Below are 16,897 nucleotides of genomic sequence, written 5' to 3' on the forward strand. Positions count from 1 at the left end.
CTGACCTCTCCATAACCCATTATTCCCTTTCTGAGTGGCTGTATCAGGCATAACATGGGGCCCAAGTGATTTCCCGTTTGATTCAGGAAACACATTGCAGCTCCAGGAATTCACTGCCTCTCTGTGACTCTTGGATAGGTTGGGGTAAGGATAAATCTTCTGGGAAGAACTGACCTGTTTTGGAACCCCAGTCATCAGAAAGGACCCCAGTGAATTCTAGCTGGACCCACTGATCTTGTGCTGACCTCCTAGTGACCCGTACAGAGATGCCCACTGTAGGCCCCATTCACCTAGGGCCTTGGGTTCCTCAGGAATCCCAAATCCCTGGCGTCCTCCCCATATTCAGTGCAGCTTCGAAATCATGCTAGAGTTACCTCTCAATATTCTAGATTCCCAGGAAAAACCGGCTCTGTGGATCCCTATGCAAATCCCAGCCAGGCCTCAGGGAGCCCACCCTCCAGACACAGGGCAGAACCCCCCACCCCACCCCAGGTCCTCCCAAGGGCTCCCGGCCTGACTGCATGGCCTCTGAGAGCGTTGTTGTGGACACGCTGGGATGGCTCTTCCAGGTCCTCTGCTGATACCTGGGTGTACCTACATCTGCTTGATGAATTTTGGCATCACAGTTCACACAGGCAGATTCTAAACATGGGGGCAGAAACTCAGTCTACTACATGAGGCCCTTGTGCCCTGGAGTAGGCTGGCCCTGGGAGGCAAGCCTAAGGTGGGTGAGGATTGGTGCTACCACGGGAAGCAGTTGGTATCAAAGGCCCCACTTCAGTGAGGCTGGGAGCAGGAGGAGGCAGAAGCGGCTGACACCAAAAGTGCTAAGATCTGAGGCCAGTTCTCAAGAGAGTTCTTAGATCCAGGGCCGCTTCTGAGCCAGAGGCAGCATCCGGGTCTCAAGCCAGACCCAGGACAAGGTCAAGCCAGGCTGGGCAGAATCCAGAGCACTTGACAACAAGGGCAGCACCAGGTGATGCCCGGAAGGCTGGGCTGTGGCTCCTGGATGCCCCCACCTAGAGCCAGGGCTGGGGAGTGAGGACCGCAATGGATGGCCTCGGGGCCCCAGGTGTGGGGAGGAGAGAGAGGCAGGTGAGGGAGAGCAGCAGGAGAGGGCAGGTGTGACTGCAGGGGCTCAACAAGTGAGGGGGTAACACCGGCTGGATTTGGCATCAACAGAATTTTGGAGCTCTGGCCCCGCTACTTACCTGCCAATTAAGAGTGACTCACCTGCCTTTACTGTTGACTTAGCTCTTCGATGCTTCAGCCATAAACTCATGAAATTATCCTGTCCTGCCTGTCATGCAGAATTGCTGGGCTTGGCAGGGAAGGTGACATCTGGGGAAATGCTTGCTAAATCCCCCTTCAGATGCTGTAGGGCTTCGAGGACCCACAATGCTGCACTTTCTGTCGTCACCTTACAGTGACGCTCCAGATCTCCTTCTTGGGATAAATCCTCTGGGATTGTACACTAGGTGACATGCTAGTTGTCAAAGAGAAGAGAACTAAGATGTCCCACCAGAGCCCAAGCTTTCTGGTCTCCCATCTCCAAATTCACACACACGGTTTCAGACTGGGGACTGAGAAGGACAATGAGAAACAAATCCTTTCTTTTCTCCAACTCACTGGCCCAAGACCCTTCCAGCCATGGTTGGAGGTCTGGACTGGGGTCAGTCCTCGGGGAGGCCGGGTGGTTCCAGGACACACAGTCTACAGTCCAGCCTTTAGTAGCCCCTCCCCCAAGTGGGTGAGTGGGTGCAACGCTGCCCAGACGCGAAGGCTCCCCACTTCCTCCCACAAACCTGCAGTGCCAGGCTCCACCCGAACTCACTAGCTTCAAAAGAGCTTACAGGGTTTGTTTCTGATTATAAAAGTAACACCAATTCATTTAGAAAACTAGGAAAATTCCAAAAAGCAAACAGAAAAACACTGTTAGTATCTAGGCATATTTACCCTTACCCGCCTGGTTTCTGAAGAATTCCACCTGACTTCTAATTGCTCCTCCTGACCCTACTGCAGCAAGCCTGAGTCCCGAGGTCCCGTCTTACCCCTTCATTCAGCACAGAACTGGAGTGGGACACCAAGGGTTAAAGGCATTACCAATTCCCAGCGATTGAAATGTAGTAAGGATGAGATGCTAAATTAAAGTTTATTGCAGAATAAAAGTGTGTGTAGTCAGCATCTGTAAGATGCTACAATGAGATGCTTTCTACAACTTGGCAATACAATCATGTAGAGAGTTAAATTAGTAGAATGCACACTTAGTTAATGAGATTAGCTGTCTGCAGAAGTCCCTTTAAAAGACAAGTTATCTTTTGTGAAGGCAGAAAGAGTTAGCCTAGACTCATGATTAAACATAGAAGAAGCAATGGCCATATCAAAGCACTGAGATACCTGCAGAAAGATGGTGCACGCGCGTGCGCGTGTGTACGTGTTGGGGGAGGTCCATGTGGAGCACAGAACGGGGAGGGAGGGAGAAGCCTGGTGGTGTCTGGGTGAGGAAGGCGTCTTCTTGGTCACGGACAGGAAGGGGGCACCCTCTGCTCTCGTCCCCACTATGGGCCTCCTGGCTCAGCCTCCATGGCCCCTGAGGGTGGGAAGGGCTACAGGAGGATGCAACGCAGGAAAAGGGCCAAGAGTATGAGCTCCACGGCCAAGGTGACAGTTCAAACATGACTCCCACTTACTTACAAGCTGTGCCACTCTGGACAAAAATGTTTTCTTTCGTGAGCCCTTTTCCTGATTTGTGAAGTGAGGATGCTGAAGTCTCCTTCAGAGGGCTGCTGTGAGGAATACTCAGAGAAAGCAGGAAGGCAGCTGTTAAGCTATCATTATTAACATAAACAATGGTATTATTTCTATTACTGATAAGCAAATTTGTTTAGCACTCCCCATGAGGTTATTCAATAAAAGCCAACCCCAAAGCTGTTCTTTTCTTGGTGTGAATATAAAAATTAAGCTCGTGGACCTGCCACGCTGAGGCTTGGACCCTCAGCCTTGGTGACCTAGTGACTGCACCCCCGAGGCTCAGCAGGGCAGCGGCCTCCCTGGATCCAACTTGCAGTCAGAACTGTCTTACATGGAATGTATGAACCGAACACATAGCTTGTAGCGTTGTGTGAAATAAATACCGTTTGTGGGGGAATGTAATTTTTATTTGTATAAACCTAATGCAGCCAACAAAAAAGTTCTTATTGTAAAGGGTTCTGGGAATTATCACGAGTGGTGACCGTGAGTGTACAGTATGCATAATAATAATTACCTGCACTAAGGATTTGTAAAATTTAAATGGAATAATGATGTAAACCACTTATTTCCTAGCACAAAGTAAGCACTGGATATAAATGTTTCACATTTTGCAAATGGGGGCTTTTGTTTTTGTTTCGTTAGGCTCACATTGTGTTATTATTTGAATCAGACAGAACCTCTCTAAAGGGGGGTGGAGAGGGAGGATATTCCAAAATTCAAAATATCGTATTTGTGCTGGTAAAAAAGAAAAAAATCACATTTATTTTACAAGGTAGTATTTTCCTAAAGTATTATACAGAGAGGAAAGTTGAGCTGTTTGTAGGAAAACAGAATATAATTTTAGGAAATTACAGACGGATCAACATTGTGCTTAAAACTTTAAAACAGACAGGTTTTAAAAAATCACACAGTGAGTATTACAAGGTGCGAACAGCCTTAAAAGTACACATGAACACGATGATATGGAAGCTCAGCATTAAAACTGCTACTGATGATTTGCTTTCAGACTTGTTCAGACTATTAAGAGAGAACTGCTTCAGCCTTAATAGAAAGAACTCAAAGCACAAACAGAAACACAGCCCTTTCCCAATACAGTCAACTCTCAATTATCCATGACAACGAAAGGGAGCAGTGACATAAGAAATTTTCTAAAGATAAATAATTCCAAACTTAGTTTTGAGAAGTGCCCCTGTACTTATGTTTGGATGTGAGAAGCACTGACATCCCTGGAATTGACAGCACTGATAAACTGCGGAAACGCCCACTTCTTTCTCCCCACCTCAACGGGAAGAGACACAGTCGCACATTACAGAAAAGCCCAAAATACAACTGGCCTCCTTAATGTGCTCACACCTCCTCTGGAGAGGGGAGTAGGAGAGAAGACTCACAGAAACTTTGTTTTCCTCATGTAAAAATCCAAAACATGTCAACAAAATTTTGCAAACAAGATGGAATAATCAAGTGTTGACTGTATAAATATTATTTTAACTTGTGCTTTTTTTTTTTCTTGCCTAGAAGTATTTATACCACCAAAAGTATCTGGATTTTTTTTTTTTTTTTTTGTATCTGGATATTTTGACAGCTTTCTAAATTACCTGGTTGCATCCTATTGCCCAAGTAGAGAAATTTGCATAAAAGGAGTTTATGATCGCCCCAAAAGAACTTTGATGTTTCAAACAGGCCAGGAAGTAGAGATTAAGAAATAAAACCACCACTCCCAAGATAAAATCAAATCCTAGATCAAATCCAAAAAGTACCTCAGAAAAACAACTTCATGGTTTTGTTCTGGTTTTGGTGATTTTATTTTCTGTTTTTGTACTGTATTACCTTGAACTACAGGTCTTCCCCTTCCAGGAAAGCAACTGTTTTTCTTCAGGGTTTTCCTCAAATTTGCATTTCAAATCTTGAAAATACCTAGGTTTGATTGTAAAGCTTCAGTTGTTAATGTACCAAACAGTTATAACGACAAAAGCATTTTAATTGCTTTGTCATTTCTCAGAAAAGTCATGAACATGTGTGAAACTTGAAAATTCTAAAAGAAATCTTGGTTAGATAAGAAAGCTAAATTCCACACAGCACTTACTTTGTATGTTCTACCTAACAGCTTTCACACCAACTTTCAAAAAGTGGGAATGGTGCCAGTTTTTGATAAAAGCCCAAGAAAGCAGTTTTTCCACCCACACAGCCCAACTCTTTTCCCCAAGTGAGCAAAGGTCCAAATGATAAAGCTTTCATATCTCTCAATGTACAAGTATTAATCAAAAACCTATTTAACATGACTGTGTTCTATGTCTATAGTACACATTGCAGTCTAAACATTTTCTAAAAGTACCTATAAATATGCTTATACAAATGAGCAATACATTATCAGGATTACAGAGAAATTCTTTCATATAATACAGAACAGAATAGGCCTAGAATTTAAGTTGAAACTAAGTATTTTTATATCCTTATCAGTTGTTTTTGGAATGCAAGCATTAGAGAAACAATTCCGGTTCAATCATATATGATTTTCAGATAATTATTAAGAGTGCTAGGACAAAAAAAAGAATTCTTGTTTGTGCTTATTTAGAAAAGGCTACTTTGAGATCCAGGATCATCTGATATTTAGAATCCAGTGGAACATCTCCAGTTCTATAAAATAGATAGAAGTGAATCTTAGTTTTTAATTATAAAGAGTTTGTGCAAACATTTAAAGTGATTATCAACTAGTCTTAAATCCAAAAATTCCTTTAAAATCATGGCTAATCTGAATGGCAGTTCAGGAGTTTAAACAGGAACATAGGCAAAAGTCATAGATATTATCATATAAAGTGCCCAACACTGACACAGCCAGTCTCAGAAACGTGGCCCTGTGCCCATGGATTCCCATGGCTCTGGAGACCTGGTGGTTGACTCCAATTAGATTAACGGATGGAGGAGAGAGCTGATAGGAATGGTGCAGAGAAAGAGAGCCTCGTGTTCCCACCCGGGGTTGCAACAAGCTCACCCAGAGTTAGGTGAAGACAGGACCCTGGCGTCGCCCTGGCTGCAGCTGGCCACTCAATCCTGGGCAGTGCTGAGAGCCCAAGGCAGGGCTCCTCAGCTGTCTGTCCCTAAGCCCCTCTCCGTACACCCTCCTCCGCCACCCTCTCCTGGGCCCCGCTGTACCTGGAGCTCTGCTCACCACCTTCTTGGTTTGACTTGTTGAGTCTTTACGTTTCAGTAAGTGGGAACTTTATGCTGGCTGCATTCTCATCTAGCACAGAAAGTGTTAACACACACTGCTTTCAAAGGAATATGCACACTCTGCTTTCTAAACCCTATGGCTGCTTGGGGCACCTAAAGCTAACAAACTCTTCTAGCCAGTCACATGAACTACACATACAACTAGGAAAGCAGGTTCTGCCTGGAGTGATTTGTGAAAGATGCCAAGTGGAAGCTTCAGGGAAGGACACAACAGGCCTCTTCTTATTTCTTAAAATACAAACTAATGTGACACAGAAGATATGTCATGAGATGATGCCATGAGAGCACGCTCATGGATAGTCAGGGTGTAGGAAGTATTTCTCTAGCTCCAACTTTGACAGTTCTGGTTTCATGTGGGCCATATTTTAAATTTCCTGGATTCTTAACTATGCCTCACAGACGGTATATTTGGAGAAACAGCAGGTAACCGACTCACACGAGAACACCAGTTACAAATGGAGATTAGGAGCAGAATTCTGAAGAGAGCTAAATAAGAATCATTTACTATTTTATGTGTGCAGGAAAAGAGAATATTTACAACAGCCCATGAATATTACTGTTGTAAAGTGAATGAATATCACACAAAATATTTTCTCCTGACTTAGAGAACTATTTCAACTGTTTTTGCATTGGCATAAAAAATCCATGCATCATACTGAATTCTAATCCAGTTCTTACCTAAGCCATCCTAATGCTTCATACAACCAAATGAAGCAGAATTAATCAAACCTATTAGATTCATTCCTAATCCCTAAAGGACTGCTGTCTTTAGCACTTCCATGCTAACTAAAACTATGACTGACTTTTTTTCGTAAGACATCAGATGTGGCTGCCTCCTAAATATAATACCTATATAACTCCTAAAAGTTTCCCCCAGATTTGAAGAACAATTTTAAAAAGCAGGGATATGTTGGGGAACCCATCCAAGAGGCCAGTTCAAATGGTACAACATCCCCAGCTAGCCCAGGCCAAGGACATCTCTCCCTCCCTGGGGTTCCCAGGGCACTCTGGGTCCCATCACCTGCGTGTGTTACCTCGCCTACTGGACTGTGGTCCCTTCCTGCCGGGAGTCAGGCCTTGTTCACTCTGTATCCCTGAAGAGCGTAGGCACTCAGCTAAAGCTGGACTGAGCCTGAAACAGAAGGTGGAATCTCTTCTGAAGTGAGGTCTAGCTCAGCCCCAGGTAACGGAGGGATGTGCAGACACTGGCCATAACTAGGGACTGAGCTGGCCTCCAGTAACCTCCCAGAAGTAAGCCAGGGCAGCACTGGCCCAGCCCCAGTGCAGGCGGTGGGGAGACGGGGAAAGGGACAGAATGGCATCAATCAGTGCACACCTTGAGGGGTCACGTGAACCACTTTCCACACGGGACGAGCAGGGTAGGGGTGCTCATCAGCACGCCAAAAGGAACGACAAAGAGTTATTCTGCGAAGAACTGGCTATTTATAAAACAGTGTCTCCTTCACTCTGGGTAGCTCCTCAACCTGATCCATGATGCTCTGTGATCATCACTTCATCACATCATTGCTTTCAAAGTTCCCAGTGAAATTAAGGCTGGGTCACAATTCATGACACCAGATGCTACATAAAAAGGAAGTCAAGATACAAAAGAAAACCATTTATAAGAAAAAAATGTCTTAATTATAAGACTAATTTAAAAGTGAAGCTAAATCAGCAGACCACTGAACTGGTATGGTTGTTAGAGAGGGGTAGAAAACATCGACTGCATTGGAAAAAGGATCCATCAGACAAAAGTACAAAAGCTCAGCATGGATCAGAGGACGTGGCTTCCTGCCTGGACCCTCACACGGTGGTTTCTATTGTTTCGATCACTTCCAGATCAGACTGCGACGGGGAGAGAAGGGTGCATTCGTCTGGCTCCCAGCTGCTCTCTGGACTGTAATCTTCCTCTGAACTCAGTTCTGCTCCTTCTTCTGTGTCCTCATCACACGACTCCACATAGTGAGCCCCGATTGCATTGATCCCAGAGTCCTCAGAACTTGAGGGAGAAGAGCAGTGATCTGTTTTTGGCGTATTGCTCTCTTTTGATATTAAGGCATCGTGTGCAGAGACCTCCTCGGGGCTAATTTTGTGGGAATGTGGCGCCGGCTGCTTCTGCACGTAACACATCTTCCCATTAATACATTTAACCTGATAGTTGTCAATAAAGAGGTCTGAGATCATACAGTACCTTGGTGAATCAGGGGGGAGGGGAGGCTGGAAGACAGATGCGAATTTCAAAAAGTGTTCAGTGAGGGAGACTGAGATCTGAATGGTGTTTGTGGGTTCCCGAGGCTTCGCGGGAATCTCAGTGCTTGGAAGCTGTTCCACAGGGGTCATCGGCTGATACACGTATTTGCCTGTGGGGAACACAAAAAGGCAGCTGAAATCTAAGAGTATTACACACACTACATTAAGGTAGCCATAATGGTTTCTCTCTGAGGACTCAGAATGTTTTTTTTTTGTTTTTTTTTTTGTTTTTTTTTTTATTTATTTATTTATTTATTTATGGTTGTGTTGGGTCTTCGTTTCTGTGCGAGGGCTTTCTCTAGTTGAGGCAAGTGGGGGCCACTCTTCATCGCGGTGCGCGGGCCTTTCACTGTGGGGGCCTCTCTTGTTGCGGGGCACAGGCTCCAGATGCGCAGGCTCAGTAGTTGTGGCACACGGGCTTAGTTGCTCCGCGGCATGTGGGATCTTCCCAGACCAGGGCTCGAACCCGTGTCCCCTGCATTGGCAGGCAGATTCTCAACCACTGCGCCACCTGGGAAGCCCCAGAATGTTTTTAAAAATATTTCAATAACATCTCAGAAGAAACTAATAATAGAATCGTTCAAAATTGTTATAATCAATTAAAAATACAACACAGTACCATAACATCATGGTGTTTTCATCTAAGAAACTCAACACACTTTACAAATCTTAATTTATATTTGAGTCTCTTTAATGCCTCTGGAATAGGTGAGTGGACACTATCATCCTTATTTTTCAGACAACTTGAAATGATTTACCCATCATACTAAAATAAAGAATGTCCACGTTATAGTATGGTGAAAACATACTGTAAAATAGTATAATATACCATAAAATTATAATTCCATTTTTATCTTTAATAATTATATGCTAATATACACATTTAAAATTTATCATCAGGATTATGATAAGACTTTCACTCTTCAGGTTTCTATGTTTTAATCAGAATACACATACACACACACACATTTAATAGGTAATGGCCTATAGCATTGTCCTGGTCACCCTCAGCGGCCAGGGTCAGGTGCAGGGTGTGAAATGATCTCTTTCAAGACCCAAAGCTCATCAGTGGCCAAAGCAGGAGATGTTCTCCCTGACACCAATTCCACAAGCACAACCTTAGCCAAGCAGAAGCACAGGCACAGGCAGATGCAGGGGGGTGACCTGCCAGATGTTTCTAGAAAACCAAGAAGCTTATCCCCAAACCTTCCCTCTGCCTAAGTGTTTCTCACAGAGTTTATGTGGAAGTGAAACCTAACTGGATCTGTTCCTCCTGCATCTCTTTGCTCATTCTCTTTTTCTTCACTCAACAGTTAGCACTTGGTACATGGGAGGTTTTGCTAAGAAAACAGAGATGACAATTACCCAGTCTGTAAGCCTAAAATGATTTACAAATAGAAATCTGGAAGAAAAAAAAAAAACTACAAGTCTCAGAGACAGAAGCCACAAATGTAGGCACCATCTTGGGTTTATTCCTAACATAGCTGATTTATCAATCAGTCCATACAGTATCTTCTGCACATATTTATGACACTGTTTTTTAACCTCGATGCTATTGCCATTTCAGACCAGATAATCCTCTGTTGAGGGGCTGTCCTGTGCACTGTACGATGTTTAGCAGCATCCTTGGCCTCTGCCCATGAGATGCCAGTAGAACCTCCTCCCCAGGCTGACAACCAAAACATCTCCAGATGTTGTCACATACACCTGGAGGCAAAATCGCCCTCGCTGAGAACCACTGATTTATGACCTCCTCATGAGCAGCTCTTTGCAGGCAAATCACCCACTGTGCGCTGCTCCCATTTGTTTTAGTTCTTAGGTCGAAAATTCTAGGATAGGGATCACATTTGTAAGGAAAACTACCTTAGATTTTTTAAATAAGTTCATTAAGCCACGGACGAATAGCAATTTTAGATCAGAAATGTGAACAGCAAACTGTGCCACAGATAGTGCAACATCTGATCTATTAAGATCAATCAAGCCTGCCTGTATTTTTTAACTCTGTTTCTTGACTCCTGTACAAAAAAGTAGGCTTAGATGCCACAATATCTTTGTAACTAAACTACTCTAAAAATACACTCAGCTTCATTCTGGAGTAAGGGAAATCCCCTGGCAGTCCAGCGTTAGAATTCCACACTCTCATTGCCAAGGGCCCGGGTTCAATCCCTGGTCTGGGAACTAAGATCCCACATGCCACGCGCCACGGCTAAAAAAAAAAAATCATTCTGGAGTAAAATTGTTAAGCCTTTGGTGTCCCAGGTCTGCTTCCAAGCCTGGGCATATTTCACACAAACCTTATACTCTAACAAAAATACAAGCAAGAACTGTCATGCCTGCCTGGGAAACTGTTTAAAAATATATTGGGTTGGCCAAAAAGTTCGTTCAGTTTTAAGTAAAAATAAAAGACATTTTTCATTTTCACGAAGAACTTTATTGAACAACATATTCACTAACCGATCCGACTTTTTGGCCAACCCAATACCAGGTATCTTCAATTCTGTTATCTGTAAAGGAAGGGATTACTCCTTGTCAGGCAAAGTTCAAGTCAGGCAAGTTCTAACAGTTTGGTAGGAACTCTGCATCCAAGCAGAGGGGCAAAAAAGGCAGACTTTCAAGCCTCCCCTCTGATCTGTCAGCCCCAGGATTAGAGAAAGATGAGTCTGGGCAGGGGACAGAAAAGGGACTGGGAGAATTTAGGGGACTACTCCCTTCTGTCCACAGAGTGGTGAACAAAACATCTGGAATGGAGGTTTGGTCTTTTCTCTTCTTGGGTGGTAGACTGGTCATTACTGAGTTCAGGAGGCTGTGGATGGCAGGCGCTCAAGAAATGCTTGTCGCAGATGCTGATTAAGCTCATTCTGGCCCAAGTAACCTTTGGTTTAGTTACCCACTGGTCACAGCATAAGAGGTTCCTGAGACCCAGAGGGATCAGGGCTTTATCTAGTCCAAAGGTGGAGAGGATCCTGCAGCCTGACTTTGGGCCTTCTCTGACCAGCCTCTCCTACTCTCACGTAACCCCCCTTGCTGCACCCACCCCCTTACCCGCCTTTGTGCTTCTTAATTTGCTTTTTCTCTTCTTCTCAGTTGTTCTACCTCTTACTTTCCTCTCTCCTCCAAAGCACCATTTTTCTTTCTTGAAGTGTAGTAAAAGTAAGAGAAATGCAGCTTGGAGAGAAAGGTATGCTAAATTCCAGGTTACATTTTCTTCTACCAGTTACACCTATTAAACATACTATTCAGAGCTAGAGTGACAGCCTGTTATCTGGTGATACTGAGATACAGATGCAAAGAGGAAGTCAGGGAAGAGAAAAGTAATAAAGATGGCCAGATGAGAAACACAGTTTAGTAAACATCTTTTTTTTTTTTAAAGGATTTTTATTTTTATTTATTTATTTTTTTTTTTAATTTTTTTTTATTTATTTATTTTTGGCTGTGTTGGGTCTTCATTTCTGTGCGAGGGCTTTCTCTAGTTGCGGCAAGCGGGGGCCACTCTTCATCGCGGTGCGCGGGCCTTTCACTGTCGCGACCTCTCTTGTTGCGGGGCACAGGCTCCAGACGCGCAGGATCAGTAGTTGTAGCTCACGGGCCTAGTTGCTCCGTGGCATGTGGGATCTTCCCAGACCAGGGCTCGAACCCGTGTCCCCTGCATTGGCAGGCAGATTCTCAACCACTGCGCCACCACGGAAGCCCTAGTAAACATCTTTTAAATATCAATGATTATATAATACTATATTGTTTGATTTGCTCATAAACATAGAAATAATAAAACAAACTTATATCAAACATTTAGTTTTGTAAAGGGTCCAGAGGGGGGACTTCCCTGGGGGCACAGTGGTTAAGAATCCGCCTGCCAATGCAGGGGACACGGGTTCGAGCCCTGGTCCAGGAAGATCCCACATGCCGCGGAGCAACTAAGCCCGTGCACCACAACTACTGAGCCTGCGCTCTAGAGCCTGCGAACCACAACTACTGAGCCCACATACCACAACTACTGAAGCCTGCATGCCTAGAGCCCGTGCTCTGCAACAAGAGAAGCCACCGCAGTGAGAAGCTGGCACACCACAACAAAGAGTAGCCCCCACTCGTTGCAACTAGAGAAAGCCCGCGCGCAGCAACAAAGACCCAACGCAGCCAAAAATAAATTTAAAATAAATAAATTAATTAAAATGGGGTGTTTGTCTAGGTTTCCCCACTGTAAAGTTAGTATTTTTCTCTCTATAATATTAAGTATCTTGTGCAGAGATATTTTGAGAGTATGCAAATATCCTGTTTCTCATCATACCACCATCTACTAATTTTAGCATGCACAGGTGGATGTGGTCTGCAACAATCACTACTGTGGTATTTGCCAAATAGTGATTTTCTACTTACATCATTCCTTCTATATTTATTAATTAGAATGCTATCTAAGCAGGATCTGCTCCTTCTCCCTCATTTATTTATGTATTCAATTGTTTACTGATAGAAGCATGGACTCATAGATATTTATTTTATTCTAGGGATTGTAATCCTTTACTACCGCTATTTATTTTGTTGCTCAAATTGTCCCAGACTTAGCTCTTGGGAGCTCCTTTAAGTTACCCCTGTGTCATTTCAACATGCCATATTTTTGTGACGACTTCCTCACGTTCTGGCATCATAAGAAGTTACTGGCTTATCCTGTACTTCCCCTGCCCCAGTCCAGGAATCAGCCATTTCTCCAAGGAGCCCTAGCTCCTTTCTCACGAACTCACACATTCTTAAGCTTATTCTCAAAATACTCCTGTGAAGTAGAATCTTAGTTTGCTAATGACTCATTCAGCCACTCACAAAATTCATCCATACGAAAGTGAAGACTACACCTCATTACACTACTTAACACCCATCTTTAAAAGTAATATAAAAATTAAAAATAAACTTCATAAACCCATTAATTTATCTGGAATCTTTTTCAAGGGAGCTCAAATCACATTCTCAATAATGAAACTGACTAATCACAATAGGTTTTTGTGATCACTAAGTGAAAAATAAATTTCATGTATTCATGTTTCTTTTCAGGAAAGCTGGTTCAACACTTCAGGTATTTCTCAACTAAAGGCCAATCAAAACCACTAAATAAGTAACTTACACTATTCTTTTAAAGTCTTGGTTCATAATTTTTCTGATCGTTCTTCCCCAATGGTGTTTAGCAACAATATGTAGTACATACTGGTTTTTTTTGTTTTTGTTTTTTAACATCTTTACTGGAGTATAATTGCTTTACAATGGTTAGTTTCTGCTGTGTAACAAAGTGAATCAGCTATACGTATACATATATCCCCATATCCCCTCCCTCTTGCGTCTCCCTCCCACCCTCCCTATCCCACCCCTCTAGGTGGTCACAAAGCACTGAGCTGATCTCCCTGTGCTATGCGGCTGCTTCCCACTAGCTATCTATTTTACATTTGGTAGTGTATATATGTCCATGCCACTCTCTCACTTCGTCCCAGCTTACCCTTCCCCCTCCCCCGTCCTCAAGTCCATTCTCTAGTAGGTCTGTGCAGACCTACATACTGTTTTCACCATGCCTCAATGAGACACTAAAAAAGATTTATGTTTTCATCCTGGTGGAAAGAAGGAAGGGACAGAGGGAGAGAGGAGAGACTTAATTACTTTCTCAAGCTCATGTAATAAGGCAGAGGTCAGTTCTAGAGCCCAAGCCCTGAGACATTCTATGTTCGTTCTTCATGAGAGTACTCATTACTTAATTAATAAGATTTATCTAATGCTCTTATTAGTTTACACTATCATTCTCTGCCATTAACTTCAGCTAATATTCCAATCTGTAGCACAGTTGTACATACATAGTAGATACATTCCCTAGTAGGCGTTTCTTTCTTTTGGTTGTAGAGCACAAAGGGAAGGCAGGTGGGGACAAACGTAGAAAATGATTTATGTGGCCCCTTAAGCTACTGTATGCACTTCGTTAAACTAGTTTTTAGGATCAGTTGTGCATTTTGATTTTTAAAAAAGATCCTCTGGAGGGGAATGAGCTTTTTGCTTTTACAGATAGTTTTATGACTGTTAAATGTGTGTCCCTTGACACATAAACTACACTGCTCTCAGGGAATGCAAAGTTATTTTAAAATTAGCCTAAGCAAAATATAATTAAAAAGGTAAATCTACTGAAAAAAACTGAGTGGCCTAAGGGAAAGTGCATGCACAGTTCAGTTCTTTGATTTTATATAGTGAATCACAAGTATGCTTATTTTAGTCCCAAGGGCATTCATTATATTGAAAATAATACTAAATATTCTTATTCAGCTATTTCTGCAATGTACATTATTTACTTAGTTGAGTAGCATATCACAAACTAAAAGCAAAAAAACCTAACATTTATTATAACCAGTATTTTTTGTGGCCTTACCCTCTACCACCTTGCTCCACTGGCAGTAATATACCAATATTTTTGTACTTCAATCTATGAGAACAATAAAGTTCATACATTGCTCAATACATTGAAGTCCCCAATCAGAAATTTATGCAAGATCCTAATTTCTTCATTTTTCAAATCGTGTAACCTTTAGTGAGGAGGAACATATTAATGTAAAGCAAAACCCTAGTGAGACAGAGCACCAGAGCATGGCTTATTTACTCAGTTAACAAATATTTATTGACTGTTTACCATGTTTATACTACTAAATCAGATGCTGTGGGGAAATAAAAAGTACAATGTGTAGTCATGCTTCAAGGAGCTTCTAGTCAAACTGCAGGGAGAAGATAAAAAATAAAGTAAAAATAAAACACCAGTTGAGCAAAACTGTAAGTATACAAGGGCATTCACCAAGCAGCGGAATAGGGTTCCAGGCTTCACTGAAGGACTGTACCTGGCTGTTAAAAGACACACACCTGTGGAGTAGCAAGCGGAACTGCTCCAGGCCAGTTCTAGAGCCAGAATGTGTCAGCAGGCATGTGGGGTTCACAGAGTCGACCAAGAGAGCAAAGGAGGATAAAGTTTGTGAGGAAGACAGAGGCTGGACGGGTCTTAGAATGCAAGGCCAAAGTGTTCGTGTTTTGCTAACAATGGGGAACCACTGCAGATTACTGAGGAGGCAAGTAATAACAATAAAAGAGGGATTTCAGAGAATTTAGTCTGGTAAAGATGTGCAGAGGGACTGGAAAGAGAAGAGATGGGGGTTAAGGGGAGGCTATTACAGGTTTTCAAGCATGACATTCTGATCTGACTAAAGTCACCTGGCTCAGTAGAGGAAGGAACACAAGAGACATTCCCAGGAAGGTGGCAGATCCTGGGGGTTCAGGGCAAGGACTGGGGCTACGAACTGGCTGTCCAACCTTTATCAAATTAACAGTCCCATGCTTTCCATTTCCTCAGGGTAAAGTGGTCAGTGCTATCTTTTAAAGCACTGGCTCAATGCCTGGCACATTGTAAAATTCTATTATTGGTGTTGCTTATAGAAGACAGGAGCTGCCTGCAGGTCTCCAAGCCCCTCTAGAGGCTTCCCAGCTTTGCCTTTCTACTCACTTCCATTTCTGTCTGCTCCTCTCACGGGATGGGCACAGATAAAGCTGGTCTAAAGCACAAATCAGACTTCGACAATCAAGCTACCACCCTCTCCCAGTTGGTTTTACACTCAGATCTGGAGTTAAGTCAAACTGGTAAGAGGGGGAATGGAGGAGGTGGAGGAAGTACCACTGAGCAGCCTGTGCAGGGCAGGAGCCCTCACCAACAGACCTCTACAGTTTGCACTGCTCTGGGCCACAATTTTGACACCCTGAAGTAGGGCAGCCAGTAGAGTGAGGCCTGCCTTAAAAATAACATTTCTAAAAGTGCCATAAACCAACGAGAGAGAGAAGCTGTTCACCACATTTACAAAGTTAGAGTAGCCAATGTGAAGAGAGACATGATGAAGCCTCTATCCTTTTTTAAACCATGTGTAGTCCTACCTGAAGCCAAGTCTTCTGGTTTGAGGGACAGATACATGTAAAAAAAAAAAAATTGTGTATTTTAATAAGTAACTACCACTGAAAAACTAGGGGTAAAGTGTAAAATGCATCCCTCTTACGATCCAATTTGGGTCACACAAACATCTGTAAGCACCACAAGAAGAAAGAGAAGTATTAAGTTGTGGGGTATACACTATATAAGGTGCAGGAGCCCAGAAAAAGTGAGGGCCGGAAGGGCTAAGAAGAGGCTCCCAAGAAACGAATATAAACTTAAGAAGAGCTAGGACTTGGACAAAAGAAAGTAAAGTGGCAGGCTTTGTGCAAAATCCAGAGGTGGAAGTAGTGTGGGTTGTCTCAGGGGCAGTGGGGTAAACAGCCTTACTGGAACAGAGGGTCTCCTGCCACGAAATCAGTCTCATCACAGATAATCTAGAAAGAGAGCAAGACCCTTCCCTTGCCTAAGGAGACTGGATACCATAAGAGCCACTCTGCTGAATAAACTGGCACAATGGGACTCCTTGAACTTGTAGACACAGACAATTCCAGTTGGGAAAGAGCCCCTTGCAGGGCCAGAGAGTTCGGAAACATCCAATAGGTAAGTCTGGCTAAAACAGGCCATAGTAAAAAAAAAAATAAAAAGGCAGAGAATGAGAACTCTCTTAGGCTTCCAGTTCCTTTTAGGGGGCCAAATAAGGGTTTCATGGAGCGAATATCTCTACCTCTTTATCCTTAATCTCAGAAGTCC

General features: G+C 43.2%; 1 protein-coding gene across 12 annotated transcripts in view; it reads right to left on the reverse strand.

The window, feature by feature from the left end:
• Nucleotides 1–1,658: 1,658 nt before the first annotated feature.
• Nucleotides 1,659–16,897, reverse strand: part of C6H3orf70 (chromosome 6 C3orf70 homolog) — a 108,630-nt gene continuing 93,391 nt past the window's right edge. The window contains exons 2-5 of one of the 12 annotated variants that reach the window (XR_011074298.1): nt 5,902–8,339; nt 4,579–5,385; nt 2,695–2,786; nt 1,659–2,590 (exon numbers count right to left, since the gene is read on the reverse strand). Coding sequence is in view for 1 of the 12 variants with exons in the window: in XM_068546389.1 (XP_068402490.1) it covers nt 7,783–8,339 (557 nt within the window). In the remaining 11 variants the exon portion in view is untranslated. The other 11 variants (XR_011074297.1, XR_011074296.1, XR_011074295.1 and 8 more) reach the window with 11 other exon arrangements.

This window comes from Eschrichtius robustus, chromosome 6 (assembly GCF_028021215.1).
Source record: "Eschrichtius robustus isolate mEscRob2 chromosome 6, mEscRob2.pri, whole genome shotgun sequence".
Classification (NCBI taxonomy): Eukaryota; Metazoa; Chordata; class Mammalia; order Artiodactyla; family Eschrichtiidae; genus Eschrichtius; species Eschrichtius robustus.